This window comes from Rhea pennata, chromosome 1, assembly GCF_028389875.1.
Source record: "Rhea pennata isolate bPtePen1 chromosome 1, bPtePen1.pri, whole genome shotgun sequence".
Classification (NCBI taxonomy): Eukaryota; Metazoa; Chordata; class Aves; order Rheiformes; family Rheidae; genus Rhea; species Rhea pennata.
The window spans coordinates 171,435,296-171,455,275 of NC_084663.1; the positions used below are offsets into that span (position 1 = coordinate 171,435,296).

Here is a 19,980-nt window from a genome sequence, read left to right on the forward strand (position 1 = left end):
ATCGTACTTTTTCCCAGTTCAGCCATACTCATTTCAAAATAATGGCTATATCATGGAAGCAGGAGTGCTTAAGGTGCTTGGCCTGTGAGGCTGTATTACTTCTCTCAGTGTCAACTGCATAATAGTACAAAAGTATTACCTAGTCTTTTCCTGCGGTAAGATACCAGGAAAAGAATTTTTTTCTTGTTTTGTTCAAAGATAAAGTCTTGAAGATAAATATACTATACTAAAAGGAATCCTAATTTCTGAAGACACTGTGGTTCCTTTTACTACATCCTATCTTAGTCTCTAAGGTGCTTCTTTAGGGTGCTGCAGTTACAGAAAGTTTAGAAGGGAGTCTTGGCATTGAGTTCATTATACATATATATATATATATATATATATATATATATAAAATTCTGTTGACATATCCTCAAATTGTGATATTGTGATCCACCCTCAAAGTGTGGGTGAAAAACTCAGCTAAATGAGTTTGCTTATTCCATATAACTATAATTGCTTCTGAATTCCTCAAGAGTGGAGAGTTCTTATCAACTCTATGTGAAAGAGTAGAAATACTATTCTTCACAAAATAGAATTCTTCTATTGTATCATTATTGTATATACCACCTTCTGTCTTGTATTCTCAGGTCTAAGAAACTTTTGAGTTTGGGGAATGGGAAAAACTGATGATGCAAGCACTGTCTATTAGGAGAATTTTTGAATGAAGCACTTGTGTTGAAGATGCTTGTTTGTCAGAGCTCTTCTTGTAGGGATATACTAGTTTCAATGAAAATTTAATAACCATCTATGAACATTCAGGCTGCTGGTCAAATGTAAAAATCCTCACAAAGTAGATGTGTTTACAGTATTGCTTTCAAGGCAGAAGACTTAGCTCTCACAATCATTCTGTTTGATTTAGCCATGTCTTCTGTAGTCCAGCCTTCTACATTACCAGCAAGTTTTTAACACTCTTTGTGAATGGCCCTACTCCAATACATATTTAGTTATTCAGCAGATAACTTTCAATTTGTTCTTAGTGGAACTTTTTTTTTTAAGTAATTACTCATTTTAGGAAATAGGTTTGTCTCATGGAGGATAGTGCCTTCACTGGCAATGTATGCCAGTGTTCCTTCTTTTGCCCGGGTTAATACTCATTTATGTAAACTGGAACAAATCCAACAAAGAAAGGACTTCTGTATATCTGTGCTGCTTAATATATGATATCATTTTAGAACATTTTATAGTTTGAGAGAGGGTCTGCTTGGTTTTGCAGTCCTGAGCTTTGCAGGAACTCCAGGAGCATTTTACAGACACTTCTGAGAGTAGCCTTTGTAATGTCACACTATTTAAACAGTTCCAGTTACAGTAACTAGCCTTTCTTTACTGCAGTTTTGAAAGTAATTTTCTAGAAAGAAGCTGATCTGATGGATCTGATCATTATAAATCTCCTTTGGAATTATAAGAATTTGCATATTTAGTAGTAATTATAGTGGTTTTTAAATCAGATAAGGAGGGAGTAGCTTTATAACATTTTAAAATAAAAAAATATTGTATAGTGAGTTCTATATGTAGAATAACGGGATAACTGGGGTAAATAAGCTTATAGAAAAACAGGTGGTGGATTAAAAAATGGTATTATAGAGTATTCTCAATAATATAGTACAAGTATGCCCAGCAGCATGGGATTAGATTACCTCTTGAGTTTTTTAGTTTCAGGTCAGCATCTGCTCTCCCTCATTTAACTTGACTCCTTTAGCTCCAACAACCAGGGACCTCCCTGTGATCTTCTGCACTGCTTTGTGTTCTGAAAGGAAGGGCATATTCATGCAGGTGCTGGGACTGGATGAAGTCTGGTTTATGTCTGTTCTCATGGCATGACTCTTTGAGCAGTAAGCCTGAATAGAGCGCTGGGGAAAGCACAACAGTTGCATAAAAGGTGCTTTAAGTTTGCCAAAATGCAGAGCTGAAAGAGCCTGATGAACAGCCTCTACATTGCCAGCTGTGCTTCATGCTCCCAGCTCTTCTGCAAAATGCAGTGCATAGCTACCTGAGCTGGTAAAGTTAGAGCTAGAAGATGTGAAGACAACATTCAACTGGAGGTGCACAAAGCATGCTCTGAACAATACCAGCACAAGCATTTTTGCATGTGTGGGCATGGTTTTTTTACCAATGAACTACTTACAGACAGTTGAGAGTTACTGCTAGGACTTGTTTTCTGGTGCTAGTTCTTTCCCTGGTAACTAGTGAGAGCTGTATCTATCTAGAAAAAATGTGCAACTCTTGGCCTGAAGTTAATTTTTTAAATAGTTAGGTTTAAGAACTAGAAGTGATTTGGTTTAAGAAGAAGTGATTTACCAAATATGTCTGTCATGTCTAGGTTAGTAGGGTAGGAATGATTGTTTCCCAAGTACTGATTCAAATTCTTTTTTAGACATTCAACTTCTATAACAGTGAAATAAAATTAATTTACTGCTACTTATAGGTGATTATTTAGATAAATTTTCCAGCTTTTTGCTGATGTTTTTGTTCTCTCACTTTTAAAACAAAAGTATTGAGGAAGTAAGTGAAATATTTTATTTTGGACTACTTAGATAATACAGGGTTCCACAGACCCACCAGTCTTTCTCTAGTTCCATGAAAAGACAATTAATAATTATCTAAACATGTTCCAGATTCAGTTATAAATTGTGTATAGCTGCTAATTATTTTTTTCTACCAAGATTTCTAAAATGCTATCAAAATGATACCAAGTTGCAGAATTAGCTGATGCTGTTGGGGTGTGGTTGATGATCGTTCAGATCTGACAGGCTCTCAAACTTTTAGCACCTCCATCTCATATTCCTAAAGTATACCTGAAGTTATATCATTGTGTGATAAACTCTACCTTGTTACTGTAGGTATCATATACTTTTAATGCTCATTTATACTTTTTTGAAAATTGGTGTTTAGAAATTAAAGCTGTATTTTTAACATGCCAGCTTTTGTGAAGACCCTCTTTTGTCCCTCATCAAATATATACAGTTCTTCAGGAAACCAATTTCAGTTCTTAGAAGATGTTTCTTTAAAAAAAAATCAACCTGATCCCGACCTTGAAAACCATCATGACAGAATACTTTTAAAGATATTTGCAAAAATAAGCAAATATTTTTCAAAGTCTGGCACAGAAATACACTTGCCAAAGCCTAATGACATGTTATCTTTCCCCCTCTTCAGTTTTTCTAATCTTTATCTGCATGTTCTGTTGCATGTGTGTCTTATTGTAAATACTAGAGATATCTGCTTTGGCTGGTCTTCATTTTTTAGTAAGATGAATATAAATTAAACTGTCTTTTGAAATGTTTTAAATAATTTGAGTATATTCATGATTCTTAAGAGCCCTGCTTGTACTTTTCAGTAATTTTATTGCCATGCATGGGGTGAGTTCTTTATATTTAGCCACAATCGAAGTTATGTATGGCTAAATAAGATATGTGAGATTTTTCTATTATCTTCATTTAAACTTTAATTGAGCACCATTTTACTCTGCTTTTCTGGAGAATGACAAGTAACAGGTTGTAGTTTTGACTGTTTTGCCCACTACAGGTGACCAACTGAGTGCCATACTGAATTCCATTCAGTCACGGCCAAATCTCCCAGCTCCTTCCATCTTTGATCAAGCTGCAAAACCTCCCTCTTCCCTAGTCCACAGTCCATTTGTGTTCGGACAGTCCCTTTCCTTCCAGCAGCCTCAGCCACAGCTTCAGAGTAAGTTTGTCAGCCTTACCTGCCTCATCAGTCCATTTCTGAAGCTTTGACATTGCTGTTCTTAGTTGCTTACCAGCTACTAATCATCCCTCCATGCACTTTTCTGATTTTGTTTTGTTGAGTTAGTTTTTCATGATTTGTAAGCATGTGAGGTAATGCTCCTAGAGAAGCATACCTGTTCAACTTTAATTTCAATATTTCAGTATTTTGCTTTTTTATGTGCTCTGAAGTGTAGATAACATTCATGAAAGTGCATTTGCAATATTGTATGCAACACTGGGTTTAAGGTATCTATCCTATACATTATAAAGTATTGGTAATTCTTTTAACATGAAAAATTAACTGCAGTAAATTCATAGTTCTTAAATTTTCTTACCTCCTTCATTCCTAATTTTGTTATCACTTCTAACTTTAGGGATAGCTGAAAAGTTGGAACAACTGGGTGATAACTTATAACAAAGGCTTTTGTAATCTTATGTTGGCTGCTCATGGGATTGACTTGCACATGAAAGTTAGCACCTGAAGGTGAATAGTTACTAATGAGAGCAGTTGCTGATGGAAGGACAAGAAACTGTTTAGGGTTTTTTTTAGTGAAAAATAAAATCTTAGTACTCATGATGCATAGCAGATATCAGAGTACTGGAGAATAAATTCTTCCTTATCCACAGAAAAGGTATAGTCGTGTGGGTCCTATGAGTCACACAAATACTGGTCGTCTCCTCTCCTCCTCTCTCCCATAAACAATCCTTCAAAAATGCCTTTTTTTTCCTTCTGGGACCTGGTCAGTAAGTTCAGGCTCTATTGCTGTTCAGTTCTGGATCTCTCCGTTTGAGTTTACTCAAGTGTCAGTAGTCAGTGAAATGCATTGAATGAGAAATAGATAAAAGTTTTGAGATCATTTGTATTTGTATAAAGACTATCATAAATATTCTACAGTGACATTCTGTATATATGCTAGAGTTATACCAATGTCCTGAAAGCAAAATATTCTTTAACTCACTTAGATAAAGTAGGCGATTGCCAATGGCGTCCATGCCCCTTTATTGAGAATTTATCAGTTGGTAAGAAAACGTTCTGTGTATCTTCTTTCCCATCGCTTTTTCTTTTATTGGTCAGAGTAGGAAAACTAGAATTTAAGTCTAAGTTAAGTCTAATTTAAGATTTGATGGAAATAATGTAAATTACATATGAAGGAGGAGAGAATTTTTAACTTTTTTCTTTGTTCTTTTTTACTGTCAAAAATTAAGGATTGGGGCGAGGGGGAGAGAATTTCCTGTTAGAACTTAGTCTTTTGCAGATGTGTTGATCTTCCCTTTGCAAGTTCATCCACAGGTCAGAATATAGTTTCGGAGACCCATAAGGCTTTATTCATGTACTTGTTCATTTAATAATCAAGGAAATTATCAGAGACCTTTGAAACTTAAATAAGACTGTCTAGATTAAACATTATTTTATGTTAAGCAATGACTTTGTTGTTAATTTATTTCCAGAAATTGCCCATATTAGAAAGCAATCGATTTGTTTGTGCTGTAAGATTTATTAGAATATCAAGACATACAGGCAATAAAAATATTTAGATAAAAAATTTCTGTTAAGATCTAATTCCACTGTATTTTTTTCAAATCTGTGTTCAACTCTGATGCAGCTTTAATAGAGTTGTAACAGAAATGCTTTTTAAGTGTGGCATTTTCATAGTTTATTTCCAAAGTACTTGCCTCCTGTTATCAAACATGTAAATAAAAGTTAAATCCATTAAAAGACATATCCTAAGGCTCCATATCAAGTCAATTTGATTTTGCCCTATGCATTCATAGTTTCATTTCAGATTATATTGATGCCTAAGAAGGTCCCTAAAATCAAAATGAATGTTTGTAGTCAATAACTGTTAAATTAAAGGGATAGTTTAATAGTTGTAAGAAGTAGTTCCTCTGTTTCTAGATTTCCATGGCTCTAGATATTACATGCTAATTTGGGCTACTACTTACATATTCTGCTCTTCCTCAATTATTCTTGCTGTTCTTGTGGAGAAACTTTATTTTGAAGCATGATTTTCAGAGAAGTTAGAATCAAGCTGAACATCCCCTAGAGCTACTTCCTGAAGTAACTATTTCAAACAAGACGACGACTGTTGGTCTGATTATAATATATAGTCTGGGCTAGCGAGAGATTGCTGTTTTTCTTTAGAAGACTATGCAGCTAGCTGTTCTCTCTGAAGAACAGTTTCTGTGTTTGGTGAGGGAAGGCAGTGGATTTGGGGGGGTTTTTTGTTTGTTTGTTTTCCCAAATTCACTTAAGGAAGAGGGAGAGTACTTGTGACAACCTTTTGTCTTTGGGTACAGTGTTGGGTTATTTTCTGTGGAAATACTACGGTGTGTTAGACAAACAGTTCCTGAGATACAATGCTTGAACAAATGGAAAGTATTTCATTTTCACTTTGCTATTCTTATCACACCATTATAAATAGCTTAATCAGAAAAAATCCTGTGTGTTTTGCCAAAGGAACCTTGGAATGTATTACAGGTGGGCTAATAAAAAAAAAAAAAAAAAAAAAAAAAGAAAGAAAGGGGAGCTCTGTTACTCATTTTTTTATTATTTGCTAGAACTTTACAAAGGACTGCATGTTCTGTATTACTTAATTCCTTTGCTGATTTTCACATGTGTTCATACAATGGAAAAAGTCGAGAGATGGTTTTCTTTTTCATAGGGATAGACAAAATTGAAGTGTTGTTGTCATGTATTCTGGGACTTTTATGCAGCTTAAACTCCCAACAAAGCTAGAAGGGAAGACATAATCTACGTGGAGTTTAGAAACAGCTATACTGATTCAGAATCATAGTGAGGATTTTTCCCCCAAAAGAACACCAGTTTATACATGTTAATTTCTTATGCCAACAAACAACAGTCTGTAAGTACTCCAGCCTGAGTATGTTTGCTTTTGAAAAGTTCTAAAAACGAGCAGTAGCAGATTTGCTCAGGAGCTGCAGCTTCTCACAGCTGTGAGGTTTTTCCTGATTACTTGATTAATTAGGCTCTGAATTTTGTGAAAAACAGAAGACTCAAATTTCTGGTTGGTTCTGAACATTGCTAAAGTGTGGAAACGTAGAAGGTGAAGGAAGATCTTGTTTCTCAATCTCCAGCAGTGTCTGCTGGGTCACAAAACTTTTTAGATTCTGCACATCAGGGAGACAGAATCTTGCAACACTGTCCAGCATCAGTTACTAAAATTGCAGAATTGACTGTTGAGTTGGGAAGTTGGGGACAGGACTGTGAAACTTTGCCAGTTAGACCTTCCGAGCATGTTTTTCTCGCATCTGAATTGCTACCGCAAATGAAGAACACATTTATTGGCTGAAAAGGCTTTGGACCCCCTCATTACCCTCCTCTGTCACATACTCTCCACCCTACCCCTGGCAAGTCACTGCGAATAGTTGCACAGCGTAGCTGTTTCGTGATTCGTCTCAGTCCAGACAGAAGCTGCAGTGCTGAGCTGCTGTTAAATACATGCATGGTGTCCTGTCATACTGCCTCCTCGTAAATCTGTGCTGGTGGGTTGCAGCCCAGTATTTTCTCTCACATGGAGGAGATCAACCCCTACCATTCATGTGAGGGATTCCTTGATACCTTTCTTCAGTATTGTACAACCACTTTCTTAGTGTTTTTTGTTTTTACTTCTTAGCTGGTAGTTACAGAGCATTTAGAACCACTGGCTTTGCCTGCACTGCTTTTATCAGCATCTCCTAAACTGTGGAGAGGGTATAAATGCTAGCACACGTATGGAACACAAAGCCCTTCTTGGTAGTGTTTCAGTAAAATGGAGAGAGAGAATCTTTTTCATCTATTACACTGACATATTCTACATCACACAGAAATGCCTTAATTTTCGTGCTAAGCAGCCACAGAGTATTAGTTATTTTTTCAGATGCTACATATTGCCAAAGCATCATTCCTAAAAATTGGAGCTAATCTGTTTCATACCTTAGACTTTACAAATTTGATATTCTAAGATAGATAAAAAGCATACATTTTGGACTGTTTAAATCCAAAACGTTTCCTGGGGGACAGGTAAAGTTAAGTTTGGGGGAAGAACACAAATTCTGTCAAGCTTAGTTTTAGAAATAAGTTTGGTTTATCGTGCCTTCAAAGTTATAATTATGAATTACAAAATTACAGGTTAATTTTATCTACTCGTTCAAGTGCAGGAATTTTTCAATTAATATTTCTTTCAGTTTATATATTCAAATGACTCAAATGATGGTGCTCTAAACTTTACTTTTGAATAATAAACATTGCCAATATTCTCCTAATGAAACTGCATTTCAGCTTTTGCTTTTACTCGTTCATTCATTCCCCTACTAATGTTGACTAATATCATTTTCGCTTTTTAATATTTAAATTCAAAGTTGATTTCAGTGGGCTTTTTTACTTCGGTAGAAAAAGAATCCTTGTTCCAACTGCCACTATGGCATTTTCAGTTTCTAAAAAATGATATATTTATTGCAGTGCTTAAGAAAAATTGGCTAATAGCGTTACCCAGCTTCCAAAAGGAATACATTCTTTTTGCACAGGCATCCATTGGGTAGGCAGAAGGGCAAAAGCAGGTCACCACTTTCCTTCATCAGCATGCAGAAGGACAGAAGAGGAATGTCTTTTCAGAAGAAACTTCACCCTGTCTTCCCTCTCCAGAGACACAGTTTTACTAGTCTTTTTCAGTCAGTGTTCAAAACAGTCTAGACCAGTGTGGAGCAGCTGGCCTCATATTTGGCTTACTAGCTTTCCCTCAGAGGAAGCAGAAATGGCTGTTAGAAGACTATGGGCTAGCGTAGGAACTGAACTGCCTCTTACATCTCCATATCGTGTAGCTTTTCAAGCTGGAGCTATTTTCATGTTGATGCAAAGAGCATGAGCAAAGATACGCGGTTGCATTTGAATGTGTCTTGAGACAGAGCTTGGGCATGCCTTTGTAGTCTTTTGAGAATGATTAAAAAATAGGAATTCTGTCCTTGCAGCTGACCATCAATCCTAGATAAACATAGATCATTTCCCAAGGCAGCAAGATTATGTGAGATTATGTGAGGAAGTCAAGTCAATCTCTTTGACCCACAGCCTCCTTCCTGAAATGTTTGAGAAGCAGTACAGAAATCAATGTAAATTAGATCACAACAGTATAAAATGTGAGTATTCTCAAATATAGAATGAAACAGGAAGGTGAATACATGACCTTGGATTTAGTAAAGAATTTTGTTTGATCATTTACAGAGCATAATGCTAAAAAAAACCAAAATAACGTTTTAGGCTTATATTTGCAGAAGTATTCCTCTAGTGCAAGTTTGTGTTCCTAGTGTGTTTTTCTGCATTTTACCTAAAAAAAAAAAAAAGAAAAAAAGAAAAAAGAAAAAAAAAAAGTGGTGGAGAGACAGTCACTCAGAAGTTACATAGTTACATATATAGTAGGTAATATTGTTCTTAAATTTATTCTAATACTGCACTGAGAAAATAGAGATCATTTTCTTGTTTTAAAGAATAAAATTCTTATTTCAAGCATTTGTGAACATTCTTATTCTTACAATCTATAAAACTATAGCTAATCCCTTAAGAATAGAGTTTCTAATATATTTATGTATACAAATTAGTAAATATGGTACTACACAACAAATCTCTTAAACTATGCACAGATTGAAATTAATATTTGGCAAAAAAAAATTTTTACTTTTTTTCATTTGTACAAAGAGGTCTTTCTAAAGCAGAATATCTTCTAGTGAGTGTGCAAATTAAATCTCTTAAATATCATTAATGTGATAAGAATTCGAGTTTTTTTTTTTTCTACTGGAAGGAATAAGAATTGGAATAAAAACAACGTTGTAGGAAAGTATTTAGATAGACTTTTATCTAAATCTCCTTGTTATCTCACTCTGAGCTGTCTTTGAAGCTACACTTCTAGCAGATTTGATGTTGATGGAGTCTAATCGTACTGAAACTATCTTGGACTATACCAGGATTTAACTTTGGGGTTTTTTCTTAAGCTTAAACTATATTTTAAGGATTAGTACAGATAGTTGTCATATCTGTACTTTTTGATTGAATCTCTTTTATTCCTGATTATGTCTCTTAGTAGTATTGAGAAGCTAAAGTTTGGATTACACGTGAAGTTTTGAAAAAAACAGTTCATTATTAAGATGTGTTCAGATTTTAAAGGATAATTTGGGTGGGTTTGATGTATTTTTCATCATTCTTTCCAGTGATTAGTGAGATTTTCCAATACAAACATCCCTTATGTTCTCTAATTTTCTCGGAAGGTTGTGAGACTTGGTCATCTAGAAGGCCACACTTCAGTTTTAAATAATTCACATCTGTGAATGCCCAGATTAAAAGTTCATGTTTAAAAACAGAGTTTTGTTCAAGACTAGGCACTGCTGTATTTTTATAATAAAGCATAAATCCCATTGACTAGTTTATGAATATTATATTTTCAATTCTAGTAACTTAGACTGAAATCACAAAAGTGATTCTCTTTTATTCTTTAGAAAATGTGAATCAGGGCAAATGTTAGTGTTTCTCATTTAAAACTAATGTAGGAATCTTAACAATTACCTCAGAATATTTAGCAAAGGAGATGCGTATCATTTGAAGTGCTTGTTTTTATCTTTGCTATTTTTTTCTATTGAATCTGTGCTGCTTCTGTGCAACTGTTTTCCACTATAGAAACTTCATCCTGCTGCCTTGCTTCTCGCGAGCGTATTTACAAAACTAGTGGTGTAGCTGGGCCTGCCTCTGCTATTTCATCTCTCTCTCACAAACTGAAGGGTGGGTATGCATGCAAACATAGCAAGGTTATTCAGATTTTACAGTCAAAGTGTTCTGCTTTTCCTTCCATTCATTTTCATTTCATTCACTCAAGAAAATACTGGTTTAAAAGTAAATGTTCAAGTCTGGTACTTGTTGGTGTTCATTTGATGTAACCATTCAGTGTGGCCTTACTGAGTTGTAGTGATTTCATGATAAATGATATATGATATATGAAGTCCACTATTAATCTAGTCTAATAGTACTTGCTTTCAAACAGTAAGTGAGCAGTAAATGAAACATGGAAGAAGAGGGAAGTAAACTTTTCATTGTTTGGCTTTTTTTTTTCTTTTTTTTTTTTGGTTTCCAGATGAGTCAATTTGATTCAGTATTATGCAGAATTTGGGGAGGGGGAAGGAGGAGTTGGTGCTGACTGAATCAAGAATGCTAAGTAGGGTAATTTACTTGTATATGTGAAAATCATATACAAATATGTAAAATATATATATATATATAAATTATTTTTATCACTGAAAATTGTTGTTAGGCTATACCTTTGAAAAAACAGTTTTGCTCTAGCACATTTTCCTACTTGATATTCACTGGTCATACAGGTACTTTGAATTTAATATATTGCTCAGTGGTTTCCAGTGTTTTATGTCCTTTAAGAAGGCAGTTGTTTTCCTTTCATTTTCTTCTCCTTTTTGAGGAGTTCTGTAAAAGGTTCTTTAATTGATCATTTCTAGAGTATTTTCTCATCTAGAAAATTTTAAATTAGTCTTTTCTGTGTCTTGGAAAAGTATTTATAAAGCAATTAGAATTTTAATTTCTGAATTCATATATCACAAAGTAGACTTAAAACAGTTTACCGTTAGAGCTGGTGAATAACTGAGCTAGTGATTAAGAAGCTCATTTTGAGTAGCTTATGTTCTGTATCAACTGGTAGCATGTGGTCTTTAAAATGTGGTACTTCAGGTTATCCATGTGATTTGTTTTAAACACGTTAATAAGCCACTTACCAACCGTACTTCATAGCTGTATTTACTTTCTATTTTACCTGACTTCTGAGCATGAAAGAAAATAAATCTGGTTATACATACGATCTTTCAGCAAGTCCTCTTGTTGTAATCATTATGACAGATGCAGAGATAATCAGTACATAATCCTTGGTTTCTGTTGCAACTTTGGTAGATTTAGTTAATAAGTACTGCAATTCTAGCTAAGAAAACAAATTGTGCTTCCTTTATTAATGTTTCAAGGAAACAGGGAACTGCAGCTTTTGATAACTTTTTAGTAGTGTGTTTTCTCTAAATATTTCCTAACATATTTTGAGATGTATTTTTGGTTTATCTTTGGGGAAAGTATTAAAACTATTTTAGTGGAAAAAATTCCCTTTATATTTGCTTTCTTTTTGATGTGAACAGAAGCATGTGTTTGAATTGTATCTTGTGTTCAGGTCTTTAATCATTGATTTGCATTGTTAAAAGTATCACTGTTAAAATACCCTAATTTGATTATAAAATATACTAAACAGGTGACCGAGTGAATTTCACAGCAGCTGCTAGACCAGTTTCTCCAGCAGGAAAAGCAGACATGTCATCAAAACACAGGGTTGACAGTAGGTCACCCAAGCCTGATGTGCGAATGAATAGAGCTGCTGCTGACCAGAAGAAACCTAGGAATACAGAAGGTTTATCTGCCAGTGAATCTCTTATGCTGAAATCAGATGCTGCAAAATTGCGGTCGGATTCTCACAGCAGATCTTTGTCTCCAAATCATAACACTTTGCAAACACTAAAAACTGATGGAAGAACAACTACTGGTCTGAGAGCTGAATCTCCAGGACCAGGAACCCGGTCGTCTTCTCCAAAAGCAAAGACACTTACAGCAGTTAGATCTGGTGCTAGTTCTCCACGATCATCATCACCACATGATAAGACTCTACCTCAGAAAGCTTCATCCCCTGTCAAAACAAAGCTAGATCCTCCTCGAGAACGATCTAAGTCAGATTCTTACACATTAGATCCAGACACCCTTCGCAAAAAGAAAGTACCACTTACGGAACCGTTAAGGGGGAGGTCCACTTCACCCAAACCAAAAATTATTGCAAAAGATGGAAAGCCTGTTACAGAAACTGAGAATAGAGCTCCTTCTCCTCATGTTGTACAAGAAAACCTTCACAGTGAGGTTGTTGAAGTATGTACCTCAAGTACTTTAAAGACTAACAGCATTATCGATATCACCTGTGAAGATAACACAGAATTTAAAAGTCTGGATGATGGTTCTAATAAAGTTCATTTCAGCATAGGAAAAGCACCACTGAAAGATGAGCAAGACATGAGAGCATCTCCAAAAGTAAGCCGTAAATGTGCTGGTAGACACACAAGGCCCAAAAAGGAGAAGTCCAGCTTCCTTTTCAAAAGCGATGGCTCCAAACCTGTAGAGCCAGCCAAGCAAGCAATGTCACCCTCTGTTGCAGAATGCGCTAGAGCTGTCTTTGCTGCTTTTCTTTGGCATGAAGGAATAGTTCATGATGCTATGGCATGTTCATCTTTTTTGAAGTTTAATCCAGAACTGTCCAAAGAGCATGCACCAATACGAAGCAGCCTGAATCAACAACCAGCAGAGGAAAAAGAAACCAAATTGAAAAACAGACATTCACTGGAAATATCATCTGCTCTTAACATGTTCAACATTGCACCTCATGGACCAGACATATCTAAAATGGGTAGCATCAATAAAAACAAGGTCCTCTCTATGTTAAAAGAACCACCTCTGCATGAGAAGTGTGAGGATGGAAAAACTGAAGCTACCTCCTTTGAAACATCTAGTCATCACACAATGAAATCCAAGTCTCCTCTTCCATTAACGCTGCAGCACTTGGTAGCTTTTTGGGAAGACATTTCTTTAGCAACTATTAAAGCAGCTTCCCAAAATATGATTTTTCCAAGTCCTGGTTCTTGTGCAGTATTAAAGAAGAAGGAAAGTGACAAAGATAACAAGAAAACCAAGAAAGAGAAAAAGAAAAAAGAAAAGGTTGAGACTAGGCCACGGGGAAATCTTTTTGGTGAGATGGCCCAGCTTGCAGTGGGAGGACCTGAAAAAGACACTATTTGTGAGTTGTGTGGAGAATCGCATCCATATCCCGTGACTTATCACATGAGACAAGCTCATCCAGGTAAAATTAGATATTTTTCTTCCTCTCACCTGCCTTTATAATGTATGATACACACATTGACATTAGTTACTGCTATGCAGATAAGTCAAGCTGTCTCATGTCAGCATTTTAACACAATTCATAATATAAGCTAAATTAAAATTTGATGCCCTGAACACTTGTGTAAGTCATTTAAAGTGTTATGTGCCACAAAGATGATAAGGAACTGTACCATCTCTCGTAAGAGGAGAGGATGAGAGAGCTGAGATTGTTCAACCTCAAGAAGAAAAGCCTCAAGCGAAATTTTGTCACTGCTTATAAATATTTAATGGGAGGGTGTACAACAGAGGGAGCAAGGTTCTTCTCAGTGATGCCCCACTGGGCAGTGACAGGACAAGGGGCAATGGCCACAGATTAAAACACAGGAATTTTATGAGCTGAGCTGTCAAAAATGCTGAAGAAGGTTGTTTGAAACAAAGTCAAAAAGATGAACTGCTTTTCAGGGCCTCTTCAGAAACATAACAGTTGTTAAAATTTAGGAATTCGAACTATGCTGAGAAAATAGGAAATAAAAATAGAAGTATACCATTGGTTAATTAGAATCGTCTAATATTTAAATTTTACGATACTAATTAGCTGATGTAATACCTAGATATCGATGACTTGTATCTTTTGGCTTAAAATTTAGCTTGAAAAAAAATGTAGTCACAATCTCTAAAGTTTTTACTGTAGTCAAAAGACAGTTTGTAAAATGCAACCTACGTCTGCAATTCCACTGTTGTAGAGAGGTCACTAGATCTGTTCAGAAATTGGTTTACTTTTAAGAAATGAATCAAGGTGAATCAGTATGAGCCAGACATTATTTAGCTAGTTAGTTGAGTTTAAAAGATAAGTAAGTTGAATCACAGAATTACAAAATCAGTTAAGGTTGGAAGGGACCTCTGGAGATCATCTAGTCCAACCTCCCAGAGATTTCCTGGTACTGGTTCCACTGGGGCTTGAACCCAGGACCTTCAGCACGTAAAGCAGATGCGAAGTTGTCTTTTCTTCTGAAAAAAAGATGACTTTTAGAAGGACTTAGCTAACATGTGATAACTAGTATTATTGCAGACCAAATGATTCATACGTTTTCCAGTTTATAAAATAAACTTACTATTTTGCAAGTAACTGAAGTTCAGGTTGATGTTGTATGCAGTAGCATTAGTACTGCATAGTAAGTTAAAGTAAAATTAAAGAAGATTTAAAATTTGTTCTTATTCAGTAGTTATCAATGTCCTGAATTTTTCTGAGAAACAATAATCAGCATAGGAATCCCCTTTATTCCTTTTTAGACTTCCGTAGACGTGCGATGGTAGAGGGTTATGTTTGTTAAATTTTAGATGAGATTATCTACTGTGTAATACTGACCTTAGCAGCTAGCTGTCTGAATAGGGAACTGTTAACATTTCAGACAATATTATAATAAAAGCTTGGAAATTACAAGTGTGATAAGATTTCTTGAAATACTGCATGCACACACACACACAGGCACGCATTTTTTCCCATTAATGTGTGTCTCTTTTCTTCCTTCCCCCTTTCCATTCCCCATTTTACAGATAGGAAAATAATAATCCTTATAGTGAAATAACTTTTTTTTTCATCTTTTACCATGTGTAGGTTGTGGTCGTTATGCAGGTGGCCAAGGTTATAATAGCATTGGACACTTTTGTGGAGGATGGGCTGGTAATTGTGGTGATGGTGGTATTGGAGGAAGCACTTGGTATTTGGTTTGTGATCGATGCAGAGAAAAATACCTCCGTGAAAAGCAAGCGGCAGCAAGAGAGAAGGTATTTTTATCTGTTTCTCCTGTGATTATCTCTTTATATGTTTAATACTAATACATGTTCGTAAACTGAATGTAATATCGGACCAATTTGATAAATGTTGTATGGTTGTGAAATACTCACTGAAGTCACTGATAGCTTTAAAATACAGAAAATGTGCCGATTACTTCTGATTTGGTACTTCACATTACTTTCCAAGGGCGAAGTACCATGTTTTCGTTGTTGTAAACTTGAAGTACTTTTGCATTCTTTTTTGATTTTATTTCTTGAGTAATTTTATTTTTTATCCTGATAAAACTACATTATAAGATTAGTAGCTAATTTTTAAAAGTATGTCTTGGTTTATTTAATTTTGAATTTTGTTTTGTTTATTGAATTATGAGTATTATTTTAACTTAATATGTTTATAGTTTCTTTAATGATCTTAACCTTCCAGATCAGCAAGTATAATTCAGTCCTGCCACTGTATATCTGTAGTACAGATTTGGTGTCATTCCAGTTTATAATTGTTTTTTCATCTCCTACCATATTGTTAGATGCAGAATGAAGAAAGCAAGTTTTAATTTACATTTTTTTCAGATTGAAGAGGGGAAGTCTCTTCCATACTTCCATTGTTCATACACCAAGCTGTGTTTGTGGGCACTACCTTATTCATACAGCCACAAAAACTTTGGGCTTTGTTGTATCATTCAAAATGCTCTATGGTTGTGAAGGTGGCTGACTCAGACCCATATATCTGAAAAGATGAAGTGTTTCATAGGTTGCTAGTGCAGACTTCTTTACTAGGTTGTTCTCTACCATGGGTACTGAGTCTGGGAGACTGAACAGAGCCTTACTTCTGCTCTGACCTAAAATGCTTCCCAAAATAAGAATGTAGAAGAATATAAGATCTATGTTGGCTTAGCTTTGTCCCTATTTTATTCAGATTTTTCATGTTTTCTTCAAAGAATGATTTCAAGAAGCCAGTTGGAGAGAATAAGGAAATTTCCCTGCAGGCTTTTGCAGATGTTTATCTTATACCAGGATGGTCGGTCTGTCTCACTGGGAAGACAAGGTGGGGGAATTTTCATTTATGTGAGCAGTGAGAATGCCTGGAGCTGTGCCTAGGGACAGATGAGCCAGTGATGAGTTTATGGGTTAGGATTAGAAGGCAGGCCGATGTGTGTGACATAATGGGTGAGTATCTGCTACAGACCACCTGATCAGGAAGTAGTAGTAGATGAGGCCTTTTTCAGACAACTGGAAGAATCCTCATGTTCACAGCCACTCATCCTCCTGGGGGACTTTAACTACCACAATAACTGCTGGGAATAACTGGAGGCTTGCATGGAAGGACAACACAGCAGGGCATAAAAAATTCAAGAGGTTTTTGGAATATATTGATGACAACTTCCTAACACAAGTGAAGGAGGAGCTGACAAGGGGAGGAGCTGTGCTGGACCACCTGCTTACAGGCAAAGAAGGACTGCTTAGGAATGTGAAGATTGGAGGCAGCCTTGGCTGCAGTGACCATTAGATAGTGGAGTTCAGGATGCTGAGAGGAGGGAAGAAAGCAGAAATCAGGATTACAACACTGGACTTCACAAGAGCAGACATTGGCCTCTTCAGAGATTTACTTGGAGAAATCCCAAGGGAGATGGTCCTGGAGAGGGGAGAGGTACAGGAGAAGGTGGTTGATTTTCAAGGGTCACCTCCTCAAGAATGGTCCATCCCAATTAGTAGGAAGTCAAGCAAAGGTGGTAGGAGGCTTGCATGGTTGGACAAGAAACTCCTAACAAAGCTGAAATATAAAAAGGAAGCGTACAGGAGGTGGAAGAACAGACAAGTGGTCTGTGAGGACTGTAGAGAGACTCTCTGAGCATGCGTGCATGTGGGATTAGGAAAGCCAAAGCCCTCCTGGAGTAGAATCCAGCAAGTGACATGAAGGGCAGCAAGACAGATTTTAAAGGTTCATCAGCAGAAAAAGGAAGAGCAAGGAAAATGCGGGCCTGTTGCTGAATGGGAAGGGGGACCTGGTCACAAATTACATGGAGAAGACTGAGGTATTTGAATGGCTTCTTTGCCTTGGTCTTGATAAGCAGTTTCCAGTCAGTGAAATCAATGAGAAAATCCAAGTCAAGATAAACTTACTCTCAGTGGAAGAGAATCAGGTTAGGGAATATTTAAACAAACTGCACATGTGCAAGTACATGGGACCTGATGGGATATACCCATGTGTCCTGAGGGAGCTGACTGATATCTTTCCAGTTAATTCTTGATTATCTTTGAGAGGTCATGATGAATGAAAGAGATTCCTGATGACTGGAAGAAAGCAAATGTCACTCCTATCTTAAGGGAGGGCAAGAAAGAAGATCTAGAGAATGACCAGCCAGTCAGCCCCACCTCAGTCCCTGGGAAGAAGATGGAGCAAATAATCCTAGAATCACAGAATGGGTAAAGTTGGAAGGGACTTCTGGAGATCATCTAGTCCAACCTCCCTGCTCAAGCAAGGTTACCTAGAGCATGTCAGACAGGGTTGCATCCAGGCAGGTTTTGAATATCTCCACAACCTCTCTGGGCAACCTGGAAACCAAAAAGGTGATTAGGAGTAGTCAGCATGGACTTATGATGGAGAGATCATGTCTGCCCAACCTAATAGCCTTCTGCAGGTTGACTTAGGGGATGAGGGGAGAGCAGTGCTGTAATCTGGACTTCGGTAAGTCTTTTGACACTGTCTCCTCTGACATCCTCATGGACAAACTGATGAAGTACAGACTATGTAAGTGGACAGTGAGGTGGACTGAAAACTGGCACAACTGCTGGGCTCAAAGGGCTATCATCAGTGGCATGAAGTCCAGCTGGAGGACAGTCACCAGCAGTATTCCACTGGGGTCATTACTGGAACCACTACGATTATCGTCTGCACTAGTGACTTTGGCAATGGGACAGAGTGCACCTTCAGCAAGTCTGCAGAAATTACAGAACTGGAAGGAGTGGCTGATAGACCAGATGGTTATGCTGCCATTGAGAGGGACCTTGACAGGCAGCAGAGATGAGCAGAGAGGAACCTCGTGAAGTTCAACAAAGGCAATTGCAAAGTCCTTCACCTAGGGAGGAATAACCCTGTGCACCAGTACAGATTGGGGGCTGCCATACTGGAAAGCAGCTCTGCAGAGAAGGACCTAGGGGTCCTGGTGGACATCCGGTTGACCATGAGCCAGTGGTGTACCTTGGTAACAAAGGCCAGTGGTAATCTGGGCTGCATTAGGAAAAACATTTGCAACAAGTCGAGGGAGGTGATCCTACTACTCTACTCAGCCCTTGTGAGGCCACATCTGGAGTTCTGGTCCAGTTTGGGGCTGCCCAGTAAAAGAGGGATGCGGATGTATTGGAGCAAGTCTAGCAAAGAGCAGCTGAGAGGAAAGGCCTTGAACATGTGGCTTATAAGGAGAGGTTGAGGGAAGTGGGACTGTTTAGTCTGGAGAAAACTGAGGAGGGGTTCTATCAATGTGTATAAATACCTGATGGGATGTTGTAAAGAAGATGGAGCCAGACTCTTCTCATTGCAGGCAAGAGATAGTGGGCACAAACTCAAATAAAATAAATTCCATTTTCCATCAGAAAAACCTTTTTTACAGTGAGGATGGTACAGTTTTCTGAAGAGATTGTGGAATCTCCATCTTTGGAGATGCTCAAAACCCACCCGGACATAGTCCTAGGCAACTTGCTGTAGCAGACCTTGCTTTGAGCAGGGAGGTTGGACTAAGGAATTGCCAGAGGTCCTTTCCAACCTCATGATTCTGTGACTCAGTGACACTTGTCTATAGGAAGCACGCAGGGTGGAAAACAAACTCTCAAAACACCTGAGAAATGCAGTATGTTGGCCCAAGGAAGAAATACAAGGAATATTTGTGAATGCTAAACTAGAGCTGCCTGTCACTAAGCCTAACTAGATCACAGTCCTCAGCTTTTCCAAAGGGCAAAACAGAAATTCATCCTTTTAGATTATGAATGTGGAAAACAGAAAGAGTGATGTTTTTTCTTTAACAACCATCTTAACTTCTTATGAAGCTAATTTCTGAAACTAACTTTTCTCTGGCTGCTTCTTCCTATTTTCTTTTCATCCGTTCCTGCTTGTTTTAGTGTCTTATCTCTGTAGTATTCATTGTGTCTTACAGACTTGGGGAACAAGCAGAGAGGTAGAGAAAGAGAGGTAAAGCATTTCTTCCCACACACACTTTAGAATAACAAAGTCAATGTGAATCCACAATCTTAAAATAATTTTAGTCTCCACAATTGTAAAACATACTTGGCAGTTAGACATATTATTGGCTTCAGCTACTGGCAGTATATATGAAGGTTGTTGCTGATCTTCCTTATCTAGGCAAAGCTCACAGTATGCTCAGTACTGGAGTCAAAAGCTTTTTCTTCAGAGTTCCAGCTTGCTTTCCAATATTAGAAATGTAGTAACAGATTTTGTATCAGCTGGCTTTATTCCTTGATTAAAAACTTTTT

General features: G+C 37.0%; 1 protein-coding gene across 17 annotated transcripts in view; it reads left to right on the forward strand.

Annotated features, from left to right (window-relative positions):
- The window catches only part of MYCBP2 (MYC binding protein 2), a 212,074-nt gene that overhangs the window by 153,910 nt on the left and 38,184 nt on the right, over positions 1–19,980 (forward strand). For 12 of the 17 annotated variants that reach the window (XM_062566861.1, XM_062566863.1, XM_062566868.1 and 9 more), the window contains 3 exons: positions 3,541–3,726; positions 12,041–13,684; positions 15,320–15,489. In XM_062566861.1, coding sequence (XP_062422845.1) covers positions 3,541–3,726; positions 12,041–13,684; positions 15,320–15,489 — 2,000 coding nt within the window. The remainder of the gene's footprint in view (positions 1–3,540; positions 3,727–12,040; positions 13,685–15,319; positions 15,490–19,980) is intronic. The other 5 variants (XM_062566864.1, XM_062566865.1, XM_062566878.1 and 2 more) reach the window with 2 other exon arrangements.